Source organism: Atta colombica, unplaced genomic scaffold (assembly GCF_001594045.1).
Source record: "Atta colombica isolate Treedump-2 unplaced genomic scaffold, Acol1.0 scaffold187, whole genome shotgun sequence".
NCBI lineage: Eukaryota > Metazoa > Arthropoda > Insecta > Hymenoptera > Formicidae > Atta > Atta colombica.
The window spans coordinates 1,159,249-1,176,943 of record NW_017259279.1 but is presented as its reverse complement, the minus strand read 5'-3'; the positions used below and the strand labels follow the sequence as shown (position 1 = coordinate 1,176,943).

The window sequence follows — 17,695 nt, the reverse complement described above, 5'->3', positions numbered from 1 at the left end:
CGTCCCAACGGGACGATGACGCCCGCGTCGGTTCGCGTCTGACAGGTCCGCGCACGTTGCCACGAGGCGCGCGGATAAGGCTCTCGTACTCTTCCCGCGTCACTTCGCGCGGAAGGAATCTGAAGATTTTGCGTGTGGCTGTGCATGTGTGTGTTGCAGATGCGGTCTCGTTGCTGATCCAATCAAGGTGAACGTTACCGAGAAGCAGAGGCGAGACGCACCACGAGGAGGCGACTGGAGGAAGAGACGAAAAGACGAGGAAAAACGGTGGAGAAAGCGAAAAAGGAAAAACTCGCCTGGTGACGTAGAGGAAGCCAAAGGCGTTCCTCTTCGAGAGAGACAAGACAAGCAGAAGCTCACGTTTGATCATGACGCAACAAAGTGGAGCTGGGTCACCCCAGCAGTTCTGTCTGCGCTGGAACAATTATCAGACTAATCTGACCAACGTCTTCGATCAGCTGTTACAGAGCGAAAGTTTCGTGGACGTAACCCTGGCCTGTGACGGGCATAGCGTTAAGGCCCATAAAATGGTCCTGTCAGCTTGCAGCCCGTACTTTCAGGCGCTCTTCTTCGACAATCCCTGCCAGCATCCTATAGTCATCATGAAGGATATCAAGTGGCCGGAGCTTAAGGCCGCGGTCGAGTTTATGTACAAGGGCGAGATCAATGTCTCCCAGGAACAGATTGGGCCATTGCTCAAGGTCGCGGAAAGTCTCAAGATCCGCGGCCTCGCGGACGTTAACAGCGAGCAGGAGCTGACGTCCAGGCCGAGTCTGGAGGAGGTCGCGACCGCGGCGATGCAACGGAAGAAGCGTCGTCGGATATCCGGCGATCGCTCACCATCCGGTAACAGTCCGGAACGTGTCGGCTCCGGCAGCATCGGCCCCGACGACGACGTGATCGGTAGTAACATCGTCGTGCCCGAGATTCACAGCATGGTGCCGTCGACGGCCAGTTCGACCCCGAGGTCTCTCGGCTCGCCTAGCACGCCCAGCATCTCCGTCACGCCGCAGATCAACCTGCAAGAACTTCCGGTCTCGCTACCCTTACCACCACCCCCGCCGCCACCGCCACAGGGACAGCAGAGCTCGCACCCCCTACCGACCCACCACGTGCCCGGCCACGTGACTTCCGGTCCGCACGCGCCCGTCAACCACCTGGGCGCCCATAGCCAGCAGCTCAGCGTGCAACAGCAGCAGCAGCAACAACAGCAACAGCAGCAGCAGCAACAGCAGCATCATCAACAAAGCGCCGGCAATCCCGGCGCCGGCGACGACCTCGAGATCAAACCCGGCATCGCGGAGATGATTCGGGAGGAGGAAAGGGTGAGTCGAGTTTTGTTTACCTATGATCGATCTGCTTCCTTTATCTTCTTCCTTATCTGCGTGGAGGAATAGTTTATTACTTGAAAATTGATTGACGTTGCACTTCCGATAATAGATCAATGTCTCTATGCGAAAATTATTAAAGAAATGATTAATGCATTAGCATGTAGAACGCTATTAATAGCGTTAAAAGATACCGAATAAAAAAGTGACTTTCCGTAATTTACGAAAGAGTTAAATAAAATTTGTGTTAAACGTTATAAAAGATTCAAACGCATCAATAATCCTCGTTTTCTAAACGTGAGAAAAGCTTTTATGCATAATTGTTATATCACAACAGTATTCGTGCCCGTGTGTCTGTGAAAATTATTGCTAAATTAATCTTATCGACAAGAGTGATACTATTCCTTATTATTAAAGGATTAATCCTTTTTCTCGGGACGTACATTTGTCTTTGCACGCGTCAGTGCTAATATGTAATTTTCAATGCAAATTGAACAACAAGAATTCCGTAATTGCGCGGAGTGTTGTAATTAGAAGATTTTTATGTTCACGATAACGTCGAATCATTCAGATATGTATTCCGATGAGCTGAATGTAACTTTCCTGTTTTTATGCCGGCAGAATATTACTTCTTATGCCGAAGATAAATTAGTAGAAATAATATACAGGAAGAACAAAAAATCGTCAGAATTATACTTGCTTGTTAACGAGAATGGGATAAAAACATCATTTCCGTCAGAAGTAACGTTAGATCTTCAAGAAATATATGCAAAAATGTATAAAAAGATTGATTAATTTTCTGCCAGATAATAAATGTACTAGATGGAAAGTTCGAACAAACTCCAGATATATTAGAAATTTAAGAAGTTCATTTTTAATTTAAATCTCGATGCATTATCAAGCTGCGCTACAAGCCTAATTTTATTAGATGTTGATTGACGTTAAATAAACGAGGGAATAAATTTCTGCGTCGTAATTGGAAATTCGCGCACGCGTATACATTTCAATTTATTTCAATATTGAATAGGATAAATACGAATAAAAGAGAAATATTCCAATATTTGCCCAACATTTAGATATAATTTGGCAACGCGGGTGGGTCAATTAAAAGTTTCTTCCGCCGGTCAGAACGCACTGCGGCCGCGAATTGAATAAGAAACGTCGACGTTTCTCTCCCGAGCGAACTACCAGGCGAACTTCCCTCTCTCGATCGAAACTTTCGCGCTCCGGAATGCGGTTAACCCGAAATAATCGCGCGCGGGAACGTAATTTTCCCGATAGGAAACAAAGATGTTTCTCTCGTTGACCGTCTCGTAGCCGCGACCGATCGTTAACGCGAGCATGATGGGTTCACGCCTCATGTCATTAGAGCGCGCGTTCGTCCTCGTCAAGGCAATCGACCACGATCCTCGAGGAAGACAACGGTTACTCTTCCGTATAATTGGCCGCTCTTTCGACAGAAAGTCGCGGACGCACTCGAGACGCGGGACGACCGCGTCAATTATAATAGATGCCGGATGAGTTTTCGCGCCGAAACCGGTCGCGCGAGAAGGGATGGAAAAGCGGAAGGGGGTGAAACGACAGAGGGAAAGAGAGAGTCCCGCGCGCTTTTCCGCGGACGGAGGTGGAGGGCCATCCCAATTACCCGGCGATTGGCTTCGACGGTATGCGCTAATTGAGAGTATCAATGAACGTCAATGAGCGCAGTCAATATTTGGCCGGGGTGCATCCGGCCGAGCGTTTTGTAACGTTCTTTTTGTTAAAGCGGATGACAAATATTGACCGCGCTCGTTCGCGTTCGCGCGCGGACGTGACACAAACACGCGTGCACGAACGCACGCACTCATACACGCGCCCGGGGTATCGACTGTTCTCGTTAATTACATCGGGACGACGGTGTCTCCTGCATTATTTATCGTTCGCTACCGGTGCAAGTTATTAAGCGTGCGGCTAGTTACAAGCCGTTTTGTAACTAGCACGACGTAGGGAACAGATCATGCACTGACTTAGGCCGAACAATTAACTTGGCTTAACCAAATATATTTTCTCTCTCTCTCTCTCTCTCTCTCTCTCTCACCCTCTCTTTCTCTGTGCTTTCAACAACGCTTACGTTCATTCCCTACCGCGCGTGTAATTATGCCACTTATTTGTATCAATAATACGATCGATGTATGGACTGTTCGCTGTCTTGATTAAATTTAAAGTGATGCATATATTTCTCTTGTAAAAACTGTTGTCTAGAATTCCACAGTTGGAGATAATCAGCACTCTGATGCATTATATTCAAGGTTTATCTTATCCAGATGTATATATTACGTATATATTTTATAATTTACATCGACAGCTACGTTTTTACGTTGCTTATGTAACATAATCCGATAAGTGGGATAAAAGTCTTAATATATGAATATCTAACGTTACATGAGAATTCTGTATGAGAGTATCGAGTTCCAAAGCTAATCGGAAAGTTAAATAAGTTTAATTATTATCCTACTCGACGCCGAATGCATCCGCGATCGACGCAGCGGGATTTATTCGTTATATGGATCAGCGGCTTCACTCGGCATATCTTACGTGCATCCAGAAAACGAACGTTCCAAGTGGCGGTGAAACTTAATGCGTGCGAGCACGTTTAAATTTTCATCCGGGGATTTTCGGGGGCGTAGATATCCGAGAAGAGTGAAAATATCGAACGACACACTGGAAGAAACTTGCACTTGATGAATGAAGGACACGCCGCTCCGCTTACGAGCGTTTACGCACGGAAAAGCATGGAGCAAGACTGACTCCGCGCCCGTCAGTTGAGTTCAATCTGGAAAATTAAAGTGAGCGACCAGCTCGCGCGGCATTATTTTTTTTCTTTTCCTCTCTTCTCAGAGCGCACACGTCGCCGAGCCCCCGCCGCACACACCGTGACGTAATCCGCTATACGTATATAATGGTTATAACATTCCGCGGAATTCCATTATGTTAACGCAACCACGTTCCAATTCTCCGGGTATGCCTGCCTGACTGCCTGTGTGCCAGGTATCGTAAATGCGCGCCGTTGTAGTATCGCAACTATTCCGCGGTGCCTTTCCGATTAAAATACCTAATTGATGCGGGCGAGAGGAGCCAATGGCGGATCGCAGAATGCCAAGCCGCGAGAGAGTGCTGCCAAGCACCGTCGACATGAAATTTTTTTTTCCTTACGGGACGAATAAGAGAAGGAAAGGAAAAAGAAGAGGGAGAATAATTATACAAGTAGATGAAATGAAATAAAATGTAATTATGCAGATTGCAGTAAATGGACGGAATGCGTCGCTATTTCTAAGAAAAAGAGCGAGAGAGAGAGAGAGAGAGAGAGAGAGAGAGAGAGAGAGAGAGACAGGGGGGGGGGGGGGGGGAGGGGAGACAGAGAGGCTGAGGAACTTGTAGAAAAAGAGAAAGCGATGTTTTCATTTATATAAACAGTATATCAGTATTAACGTGAAAGTTCTTGGATTAATTTATTCAAGATAAAAAGAAATGCAAGTTATAAACCACGAAGGAAATGATGAAGTAAGTCAGGAGAAAAAGTGCGGACGAATAGTGCACGAGATGCTCGTTAGATTACTGACTTAAGCGCTTGAGAGTTTTATTCTCCTTAAATCTAATTCTAATAACTTTATATTCTTCATTGAGGAACGAAATTTTCGAGCGTACGGCCATTTCTGGTCTTGCATTCATCAAGAAGAGTTTCGTTGCCGAAGGTCGGTTACTCGATGACGCAAGTCTTATCGCCAAAGTATACGAAGTGTTTTTTTGAAGTAGAGAAGATTATTTATATTTTTTAAAAAGATATTTCTCTTATATATGTATATACGTACATAAAGTACAGGGTTTAAAGTCCATTGTACACACACACACACACACGCACACACGCGCGCGCGCGTGTGTGTGTGTGTGTGTATATAAAGACATCGATGATGAAATTACAAAAATTTTATCGAATACTATAATTGAATTTCTATTGATAATATCCAATTCTTTAGTGCGATGTATTTCAACGAACGTGTTGACTAAAACGATCTCATCTCTTCTCTCTCTAACGTGCGAAATTATATAGTATGTAACAGATTTACTAATTATTATGACTGGTATTTCATTACCAATAAATTTCGATATCTCATTGGCTATATTCATTGGAGTCCACAGACGCATTAACATAAATAATGTAACGAAATATTGTCCCTCATCTAATTCCTTTCCTAAAAGTAGCACTCGATCTTCCGTATCTCGTTGAAAATTAGGGAATCAACAGGGAGCGTCCTCTGAGTTATGAATCGCTCGCCTCCGGCGGCAAAAACCGGAGACAGTAATTATTTATACTTTGAACGGGCCCCGAGATCCAGAGGGGCCTCAGGACGACGTATACGCGGCATTACGCGGTTTAAATATAAATTATATTTCACCTGACGCGCGTGGGCCCGACGATGCGTCTTCTACGATCGCTTAATCGCGCCCTAATCACATCGATTAATCGTGCATGTAATCATTCACATACCAAAGAACAGGTTTTCGCGATTATTCACCATAAAAAAGTTTATTAAGTAGCGCGCGCGCAATTTAATATTTTTAGCTGATGGTGAAATATACTGTTTTTATAATGAATATAACGTTTATAATTTGACACACTTGGTAAATAAGATTGAATGTTAATAAATTAATTCTGTCAGGCATATTTAAATAAATTCTTTTTAAGATACGAGAGCTTATTAAAAGTTAAAAATAGATAGATAGTTTAAAGATACAAGTTAGTAGATGGGATACTTTGATCACCACAAAAAAATTTTAATTTTAGTAATGTTTTTTATTAGTATATTATGTAAATTTATTTATATCAGTATTCTTACGATACGAGATAGAGGAATGTAAAAATAATGAACTTTAAAGGGATTCTAAAGCCGTTTGTATTATCGAATAAATCATATAATTTTTGTATAATAATTATTTTTTTCTTCTTTTACAAATTCGAAAATCTTTTCCCAGGATTAAAGTATACATTAATACGTGTCTGAAATTTACGTCGAGAACGACAAAAAATTTCGAAATTAAAATTTTTTTCTACCATTTCTTAGTCCGGCTGTCTAGATTTATCACATCGAGACAACATTTGCTTCATATAAAAGTGCAATCTGTACTACTTATGAAATAATAGTTCACAGATTAGTAGTTACATGAAGAAACAACGTGGAGTTTCTTAAAATTGAACTTAGATAGCTAACTAAAAAATGTTATACGAAAATTTATGTGTGCGATATTAATGTAATAGTATGTAACGATGTGTCAATGACACGTAAATCGTCTACGTGTAAGTCCTATTTACACTATACGAATTATTGTCTTTAGTATCCCTTTAAAACTTTTGGGCATCTGGGCAATACTTTTTATTTTCCTTTTCTTGAACAAAAGGAAAACTATGGCTGGCTTACTTAAAGATTAAATATCATTTTTACAATAGAACATACATATTACATCTACCTACACAAGAGATTTTTTCGATTTGAGATAGAAATTGTAAAATAATAATGATATTAAAATTATGTTATGTGATTTCTGGGTATAATCGCGAGGCTCTCTCCGTCGGAAATGAACTACGAAAAGCGCGATGCTCGAGAAGGGTGACGACTAGGGAGAGGGAGGGTAGCGGGCGCTCCCCCGAAAAGTGTACACAGTGTACAACACGAGAAGCAGCAAAGCGTGATCACGCGGTCGGTGGAGCTCGAAAGGGCGGGTCGAAAAAAATTTAATCTTCCCTCGCATTATCCTTTTTGGCAATAACGGCTTTACCTCCCGGCTCGTCCTGCTCTGCTATCCTCGTCCTCCCGTGCTCTCTTTCTCTCTCTCATTTCTCTCTTTTCCTCTTTGTTCTCTCTCGTGTTCGGTGACTCGAGAGCGAGAAAGAGAGATAGAGCGATCGGCGGGGAGAAGCAGGAGAGAACGGATCCCCGACGCGTCGGCAGAGAAAAAAGTCGCGAAACAGTAAATCGTGAATTGTAGTAACCGAGCGCCATTCATCCTGATACACCGGATGTGACTACATATTTCCTTCGTTCCGTTTAAATTAGTGTTTTTGCCCGGCGCGGCCTTGATTGTGTTTTCGCGCGTCTCGCACACTCTTGCGCGTGTGCAAGTGCATCTCGCCGACAAGCTCGCTCACTCGCTCGCACACTCGCGGTATGCCATCCTGTGTACTCCTATCGGCAGGCGGCACACAATCGCTGCCGTTTCTGCCCTTCGTTGTCTCTCTACGTGTGTTCGTACCGGGCGATCGTAACGCGCGTAAAAACGCGCACACGTCGATCGGGTCGCGTTGATCAACGCGTAACGTAAGCGATACATCAGGAGACCGAGAGAGGATCGTCCCGATGGGATTCAAAATTGAAAAGCCCGCCCCCGATGTATTAAAATGCGCGCGTTACTCGCGTCCATCCATCCCTCCCGTCGTCCACCTCCTTTCGGTCCTCCGTCCAGAAAACGATCGCGATACGAGCACGGTATCGCTCGCGTCGCGCTCAGAAGTCGATTACCGTGCTGTCAGAAGTGATCGAGAGAGCCCCCTCTTGCGCTTTTTGACACATATCGACGTTGCCCCGGTGATTTCGGGTCTCCGACATGCTCGCTTTTCATCTACTTCTACTCCGATATCAGGAAAGAAAAACCGATTCTAGAAAAGCTGTTCTTAATTTTATTAAGGCTCGGCTTTTTGCTGCTTAACTTGTGGACGCTTAAACTCAAGACATGATGTAAAAATTATATTTTTTTTTTATCTATGGTTTATCACTAAACTGACAGTTTGATTGTTAATAATTTTTTAAGTTACTGCATACAAAACCATTAGTTAGATTAACTATAGTTAGAAAAACACAATTTTTTACACGTTAATTTTATATGTTATCGTCAAGTTAAGAGAGATTAAGTCTAAACTTAATAATAAGATAATGAAAATTGGTTCAAATGTCGTGTTGTTTAATGTCTATTTCTATCAATCTTAATGTAATCTCGATTTAATTTGCTCGTTATCTTTCCCTTCTTAGAATTAAAAAAAAATAAAAAGTTAATCAAACAAATATAGAGATTAAAGTTAATCTCTGTATTAGTAAAAATGGAAATGTGTTAAATTAAATCCGACTCTTTTAAAATGAAAAATGGGAGCTGATGTTCGACAGCTAGCGATTGCTTGGAATTGAATTCTCTGCTGTTACGTTAGTGAGTTCCCCACTAGACGTTTATAATTTAAGAAATAAAATGAGGATACAAAGAAAATCACTTTCTTCTTCAATATGCGTTTTCGTAAGATTAATCGCTTAATTAGAATTAAAATCCTCTTGACGGGCGCTTCCTCTGACGGAGGATTCCTTCGTTCGTTTCTCACGGGTCGATCTCGCACTTATACTTACAAAGTAGACGGCGCTTCTCGGCACTCTCTCTTGGTCCAGTTCCTGGTTTTTTTTTGCGCACGCAAGGCGCGCACGCGATAGCCAGGTTTTTTCGTAGACACGGGCGTTACGCGACATGGCGAATAGCCGTTGACCCTCCGGCAGGTACGACTGGCTGTCTTTCTTTTTCTTTTTTTTTCGAGGCACACGTCGTCACTCGGTTACGTCGTCCGTCGCAAGGACGAGTTGGAAGAAATTGATAGCTACGCCACTCTGCTGCTCGCGAGATCTCGAAAGTAGGTAGATGAGGACCATAGCCTCCGCCTTCCTCCTCTGTCCTCTGCTCCTCCCTTCCCGGCATGTATTACGTAGCCGTCCTTTCGCTGCTCAGTGGAGGACTATTTTATAATAAGGGCCGGCTTCGCGTAATGGTATGTATTTTAAATATTTCGAAAATTGCCTTCCTAGGAAACTCCTCGCATAATGGCAATACTTGGAATATAATCCCGGGGTAACCGGACCGCATAGGCGCCCGAGCACTTAACTTCTCTCAGTCCCTCAGTCCGTCCGCCGCGCCGCCCCGCTTCGCCATCGAGGGAAGCCTCTCTTTTCTCTTCTCCCTTTCCTCGCCCCTCTTTTTATCTCTTCTTCAAACGATCCTTTTCCCCTTTTTCCATTTTTATTTTTTTCTCTCCTCGAGTCGTCAGCGCACTGCATCGCGCGAGTGTTTCTTGTCGCTTTCCTTCCTCGCTTCGGAAATCGTCTCGCGTTGGGTTAACCGGACTGGATATATTCCGTAGGATTTATCTCCGCGGAATCATTGCCGACTGGCAGTATCGGGATAATACACGCAGGGTAGACAGTATCTCAGATCCGCTCGCGTTTTTCCTTTCATCTGCGGATTCCTCTTTTCACGATCTGCTCTCACAACTTTGTAATACTCCACTTTAAATATTTTTCCAACGATTGCTCATGTTAAAATTTTCCATTAAAGTTCCTTTAAAATGGAACGTAGAATAATATTTTATTACCTATGTTTCTTTCGCCAGATTTTAATCTTCGATGATAAATGAATTTACAATTTAGTCTGTAGTTTTTAATTTTTGTAAAATGTCTCAAAATATAGATAAAGAATTACTTTCTAATGGCGCTCTAAAAATACTAGTGTGGACTTGATACCATGCCACGTCTAACAATAAATTTCACCGTATTGGTGGTAATATTAATATCAACATGGTGATGGAGATTGAAAACCTATGATGTTAAATCTGTACCGATATTTTTTAGATTGATATATAGATTTTTTTTTTAAACATTTTGTACATTGAAAGACTGTCCTACTGAAGAATCGCCGATTGTTTCTACTCTCGTTTGAGAAAATATCTCAGTGCAATTTACCTGCGTCCAAGTTTCTTTATGATCCTTTATTTTCTACACTTTACGAAATAATCTCGCCTTCTATCCGTTTAGGGATTTTCGCTGAAAACCGCATATCGGAATCATTTTTTATAATATTTTTGATGCGAGATAATTACGAATAATACATATGTATTCTCATATGTATTCTGTGTAATTATTATTTATAATGTGAAATGCGATTCCGATTGACTTTCGTTTTTATCGAGCATTAAGTATTTAAATAGATTAGAAACGAATAAAAGAATGAATCTCCGAGATAATATCTTCACCGAGAAACAATTGCGGATTGATTCCTATGACAAAAAAATGGTTGTCAGAGTTATCGTTAGCCCATAAGTGGAGCTCCGCGCGGAAGCTATTGTACTTTCTCAGACACTTTAAGAAATTCGATAAATCGTCCCGTCCTTTCCCGACGGAGAGAAAGGAAAAGAGAACCTCGTATCGACGGCGTCGACGCTCCATTTTTCCGGAGCAGTGGTTACGTTAAGGCGCGTACTGAAAATTGCAGAAGAATTCGCCTCGAGTGGCGGCTCCCGAGTGCTCGGAAAGTCGAAAGTTACCCTGAAATCCGCGGTCTGATCTCAGTCCCGCGAGAGACGGCGACCTTCGCGGCGTCGCTCACTTGGGGAATGCATTATTTCGCGGCATGGAAATGCCCTCGAACCGGAAATCGATGTCGGATCGCTTAAGTAATACGCCGGGAAAACGCGACCGTTTAGCGTTCCCCGTATTTTCCCCTCAACGACGACGACGATGACAACGACAACGACGACAAGCGTTTCAAGCGAAACCCTGACGGGCTGGAGGGAATCGTGTAGGGTAAACCACGATGGGGTTGGAGGAATCAAGTGGCGGGAAAGAGAGAGGGGGGGGAGAGAGAGAGAGAGAGAGAGAGAGAGAGAGAGAGAGAGAGAGAGAGAGAGACAGGCGATCAAAAAGGGAGGGAAAAGATCCGCTCGTTGATAAAAGTTGTATGTGCGTCCACCCGGAACGTCCGCGGAGCTGTTCGTGAAACATTCAAGCCGGACGACGGCTCGAAAGACACTCCCGCCGACTTGAAATTCCCGCAACGACCTCTCCGTAATAATGTAACGACCGCGGTGTACCGTGCGGCCGATCCCCGCGCGTCTCGCTCTTTATCATCCAATTCCCCAGTCGCGATTTTCGCGACGGGACCGTGTCCCTACTTTGAATTTCTGTGCCGGAACACGACATTTACGATATCGACATCCGGAAGGAAGGATGATTATCAACGATTTACCTTGGTATCGAATTAAAAAATAAAAGGACGACTCTCATACTCACATCACAGCGATTATATTTAATTTTTCGGAGCTGACGCAAAAATCTGTAACATATAATATTTACTGACGTATTTTCTTCTCAATTTAATTTTATTAAAATATACTTTAATAGTTATATTTTACGACATTTTGGTTCTTTGAAATTAATTATATTTTTAAGACCCATTTAATTTAGGTTAATTAAAAGACACTATTTTCAAGAAATCAAAATAACAAAAAATGAATACTAAGTATATTTTAATAATAATAATCGAAAGAACCCTGCTACTACTAATTATATAGAAAAGGTAGCTTCAGAAATATGTTGTATATATAGTGGCATATTGTAAATACATAATTTTTTTGAAAAGCAATTATATGGTTTCTTTACATTAGTTGGTTTATCTCTTATTTTATAGAGAAAGGTACTTTCAATTGATGAAATCCAAAATAACTTTCAAATTTTCAACAGTAAAATCTGTTTATTTTTTATTTTATTTTTTAAGCAATTATATGGTTTCTTTACATTGATTTATCTCATTATTTTGTTCAGTAGAGCAAGGTACTTTTCAGTTCAATTAAATTCAAAATAGGAGCAACTTTCAAACTACAATAAAATCTTATTTATTTTTTGTGATTATGCTTATGGATACTTTCGATGAGCAGCATAAATTGCAAAATATCACAATTTCAGTTTGAAGCCACTTTTTGTATACAATTAGTGCGATGTTCTAGTTACAGACTACTTAAAGAAAACGAATTATTTGACATCTTTGACAAAGAAATTAATTTTGGTCCAATAGATTCATTATCAACTTCGGAGGATTAACGTTGATATTTCGATGATTGAAATTAAATTATGCAACTTTTTTTGCATTTTTTTATTTATGTATATTATATGTAATTGAGTCGGAAATAAGAAACATGCTTTCCTGATATCTTGGCGCTTGATGGACGTATTGTGCGCTCTTGACGTCCGATCAGTTACGAGTTAATCTCGAAACGAATCGCTGCCGTTTCAAGAAAGGCCGCGCGCGCGTGCATTTATCGGAGATCGTTTAATCCCTCCCCCAATTTCTGCGCTATACAAAATTCCTGACAAACAGAACGTCCGACCGGCCGATTCCGAATCCGGCGTGCACCGGATTCGATCAGAAATGCAACATAGAGGTCTGTTGTTTCTGATGTTACAACGACGGCAGCGGCGCAGGAAAGTAGAGAGAGAGAGAGAGAGAGAGAGAGAAAGACAAGTCTTTTTATCGTTCATCATCACGCACAGTCATCGTTCCGGAAAAATGGCGATTTTATAAAGCGAATTTAGCAATCTTTCCCTTTAACTTCCTTTGGGAATCACTGATTGTTATTTTTGTTGAGCTTTAATGACTTGAACATAACTAACTTCTCGACGTTTCACGCATATTATCTCGGTATTTAACTTTACGAAAACTTGCATGGAAATTTAGATAAAAAAGAAAAAATTCAAGAAGAGGAAATTTAATTTTTTTTAATTCGGCCTCGCGACGAACCCAGAACTGACCGCCGCTTCAGAATTTCAATAACGATCGGGATTGCGCCTATCCCGAAAGAGTTAAAAGCGTCTCATCCCTTATTTACATAACCCATTTTTGCAGCCTCGGCTTTCGAAACGACCAAATTTGCCAGGCGATCTAACTTTTACGATCGCATCCGATTTCCGAGCATACGCGACTCGTTCTCTTTCTCCCTTTCCCCCTCTCTCTCTCTCTCTCTCTCTCTCTCTCTTTTTCTCTCTCTCATTTTTTTTTCTTTTCAAGTTCCGTCGAACGAACGTTGCTGGAACGCTATCGCGACGGCGGGTCGGAGGGTCAGGACAAGGGGGTGGGTTTCCATTTCGAAAATGCGGCGCAGAGGACGGATCTCCGCGCGATGTACGGCGGGCGACAGCTCCGGCGAGCTCGCGGTAAATCAGAAATTATCTTGCGTCGCGTCCGAGTTGCGCTGCCTTTTCCCATCGAAACGCGCATAAATACCGAACCAGAACGAGCGACAGAGACGGAGGGTGGAGGTAGCGAGAGGGAGAGGAGCAGAGCGGTCCTTGCAGTCGCGGCGGCGTGCACGATGCACTCGCTCTCGCGTGTACGTGTGCATATGCAGGACGACACGCGTGCACATACATGCACGCGACCGTATATGGTGTGTCCTAGGAACACCGTATACTACATGTTTCAGGGAGGGATAATACAGAAACATGACAAGAATTTCATCTCAATACCTCGTCAGTCGGTCCAGAGAGTCAGTCTCATGATGTCAACAATTAGAAATTATCAAGTAATTTTGTTTCTAAAAGAATGTTTCTGAATTGCTTCAATTTTAAATGGATTTTATTTTAATTTTTGAGAGATTTGAATTTTCTCGCTTAATATTGAAATTATAAACTTTTATAATATACATCCGGAAAAAAAAGAATCAACTTCAAAGAATGCAGAAGAAGAATCGTTCTAGAAAAATCACACATGCACGTTCATATTTGCTAAGTAACTCTCGATAATAAAGTAAAAGCGAACAATTAAGTAAACGTAAAGAATCCCGCTAATTATATGGAAAATTTGGTTGTCGGCGAAATGAATAATTAAACACACTTTCACATGTAAACTTTTAACTTGTAATAAAACAGAAGATGTTGCAGACACAAGACTAAATAATTTTTTGAGCTATAATGTCAAATTGTGACCACAAGTTTTACACTTTTAATAACCATTGCTTATAAACTATCTGTTATTGAGTCTTGATGTGTATGATCATTATAAGCACATTATAAGCTACATATTACATGTGAAAACCAATTCATTCCACTACATTTTTATATAAATAAATATAAGATTCTTTCGAAGAAAAGATATTATCTTATTGCGCTTCGATAGGTATCGATTCCATCGATAATGGCGAGTCTTAATAATATGTATAACGATTCGCGTCTATACATTCATCGCGTCTCTTCATTCCAGCTGACTGTTCCACACTTAAGATTCGCTCGTTCTCGGACACCCTGTACAGACGCCCATATACGCACACAGACACGCGTAGCTCTGTGTACGGGCACAGCCGCCCCCGCAGATATATATTAATACGTGGACTGCACGTCGCGGTACGCGCGACTTGATGGACGGATGACCGGACCATTCCGCAGATTGCTTCGCTCCCGATTCCGACCGGAAGGAGATTTATAACCTCTCGTCGTTATCTGCGCGAGCGAGCGAGTGAGCGGGCTGGCGAGAGAGCCGTACGCCTCTCTACCTATCTATCTCCGCTCCTCGTTCCGCTCGATCACAGATCGATCAGCGGGTCGCGCGCGCGATCACTCGTCGTCCTTTGAACTCCTGCCAAACGCGCGACGAGCAAGGGTGATGGAGGTGGAGGTGGAGGAGGAGGAAAAAAAAAGAGTTCACCGCCGGTAGATGATAGCGCGACGCGTTCGTAATTTTTTCTCCCGATCGCTTTCGGGGGACGCGGTACCTTTTACGCGCGCGCGAAGCTAACTCTTCCAAACGGAATTCCACCACAACTGCCGGCGGAGAGTTGTGGCACTTGAGCTCTTCGGCGTATCGCTTGGCGGCACGCCGAAGAGCAAAATAAGAAGAAAAAAAAACGGAAATAGAAAAAAAAGGAGGAAAGAATATTGAGTAAGAAAGCTCTCCCGCAGGCGAAGTAACGCCGCGTACGCTCAAGTTAGTTACTTATCGGATAAATATAGAAATATTTCTTCCTCCGTTGCGCAACAAATGATAAGTAAATATTTCATAAAAAGCGATGTTGATAGCTATATTTGTTTAATACACACCGTGCCTCACAACCACGTATGTCACAGTTTTTATATTGCGAAATATTAAGAATATATTTTAAACATTTCAATATTTAACCGATATATAATTTGATATTCATTTAGAATAATATCGCAGTTCTTTATTATTTGATATAACTTGACGAACCTTGAGAACATTCGGGAAATAAAATGATAAGCGAGTTTTATTTAAATCGTGATAACTTCAAAGTAAGACATATATGATTTTATGTAAGAAAATAATTCTTAAGATAAAAATTATCTTCGTAAATTTGCAAATTTACGATGATAAAAAAAGTAGATATTTCGTGTCTCCGCAAAAAACGTGATACAAAAAGTAAAAAATATAAAATTGTTCGGGAGAAAGGAAAAAAATACATATTTTTTAATTAATTATTTACAGTGTTAAACAAGTTAATTAGAGCAAATAAAAAATTACTATTTCACGTTTCAAGTCTATAAGTACCTAATGTAAATATTAATTTTGTTATATTAGACCTCTAAAAACTATCCTTATTTTAAGTTGTGATTTTGCCCGTTTTCAATTCTTTTCTGTTTTCTATTTGCATTCAAATTGTATTATATCACTTCCTGAGAGTCAATGTATTTAGAACACAAATTACACGTAATACGAAATTCATAAAATTTCAACTCGTGTTATTCTCTTGCGAGGACGATATAAATTATAATAAGGAAGTTACTCACTCCACAGTTGCCATGGCGTTGTCCGATGTTTCTCTCTCAGGCCTCCTCCTTTCAAATTCCTTCGTTGCACTCGCATAATAGTCACTCGCGAAAGTACGATTAATTACGAAGCGCGCTAATCACGCCAGAATGCGACGATCACACGGCGCTTTGCATGGCACTCCCACTATTAATCGCATACAACGCGTTTACTACGTCGCGAAGAACAACGCGAGATATTTGCCTCACGAGTGAATCGCCTCAATGCGAGCTGTCGCTAATTAAACTCGCTATCTGATAATGTCGCGTTAATTTTAATAATCGTAGGAAATGATCGTGAGACAAACACTCGCTAACGTGAAACGGTAGTATGATGACACATGTAGGGCTGCTTCGTTGTCCCACAAGTGTCGGTTGCATAAATGTTTACATCTACTCAATACAACTCTTTGTATACGTCACAAAGAATTTGTTGGAACGTTTAACGTACAATAGAAACATATAAATATTCCGTTTCTTGTGTTTTTTTTTTTTTTTTTTAAATCAATTATGAGGAGCGCTCTCATTACTCGAGTTACATATAATACATCGTACTTTTAATCTTCGAAGCTGATTCAAAATCATCTGTGACAGAATTTCGGACTTGTGAGATTTATTTAATTTATATTGATTCAAAAAGGCACTAATTAATTTCGAGGAATCGAAATAACAAAACTTGTATAAAAAAAAATTTGAATATTAAGTCTAATAACAATAATTTCAATTTGTAAATGTAACATAAAGAAATAAAAAATGTAGGTCCAATCCAGAACAATTAACAAGTCGCAATGTCAATTTGACCTTAAAATGAATCGTGACTGTGTGATCGAACAGCGACTTAATAATTTTTTTGGGGCCATTTGGAAATCATGATGACTATATGGTTTGCTTGGGAATAGATTTACCGTCAGTTCCGAAGGGATATAATTAAGTGGATCCAATAGACTCACCATCAGCTTCGGAGAATTAAAGCGATAAATCAATTTAAAAAATATTTCTATGTATTTTAAATCAAACAATTACGTATTTTATTTATCTATTTATTTTAATTTACAAACAACATTATATTATTATATTACATTGTTAACTGTGTTGACTCTAATAGCCTCCTTATTGTATTATCAATTTTAAACCGACGGAAAATCCAAAGTGTATTCGAATCGAAGTGGGAATAATTATCGTTGATAAACGTTATACAATAACAACATAAAATTTCCAATTGTCTCATCACTCGAATTCCTATCGAGCGAGTCGCACGAAATATTTGTTTTGATATCCTTAGTATGCTCGTGAATTGTTAAACGCGGAAGTTAATTAATCGTATAGCTCGATACTCGGACTAATTGTTTGTAGGAAGTAGTCACGTTTGTCTCCCAGTACTTGACACGATCACGATTCGATAGAACATCCGACGACACCGCGGGAGCGATGCCCGTTACCTGCTATGCCGACTCGAATCTCGTGAATGACAACAACGCAACGCGCGACAGCTTTGCGTACACGACGACCGCGTCATAAGTTACCAAAACAAATACCAAGGCCATACGCCAGACAAGTCTCGTTGCCGTAAAATATTTAACATACTGTGGAATAACTGTAACTATGCCGAATATATTCTTTCCCCTACATTTTAATTCCTCAACTATAGATTTGAAATTTATAGGAGACCCGTCATTTATTTAGAAATTTAAATGAATTATAGGTCTGTTCTTTATTGTACTAAAT

The 17,695-nt window shown here is 41.1% G+C and overlaps 1 protein-coding gene across 4 annotated transcripts in view; it reads left to right on the top strand.

The window, feature by feature from the left end:
* Positions 1–17,695, top strand: part of LOC108686593 (protein bric-a-brac 2-like) — a 446,382-nt gene that overhangs the window by 111,843 nt on the left and 316,844 nt on the right. For 2 of the 4 annotated variants that reach the window (XM_018191970.1, XM_018191971.1), the window contains one exon: positions 160–1,325. In XM_018191970.1, the coding sequence (XP_018047459.1) occupies positions 369–1,325 (957 nt within the window). In that variant the 5' untranslated portion in view covers positions 160–368. Of the gene's footprint in view, positions 1–46; positions 1,326–17,695 lie in introns of those variants that run through there. The other 2 variants (XM_018191972.1, XM_018191973.1) reach the window with 1 other exon arrangement.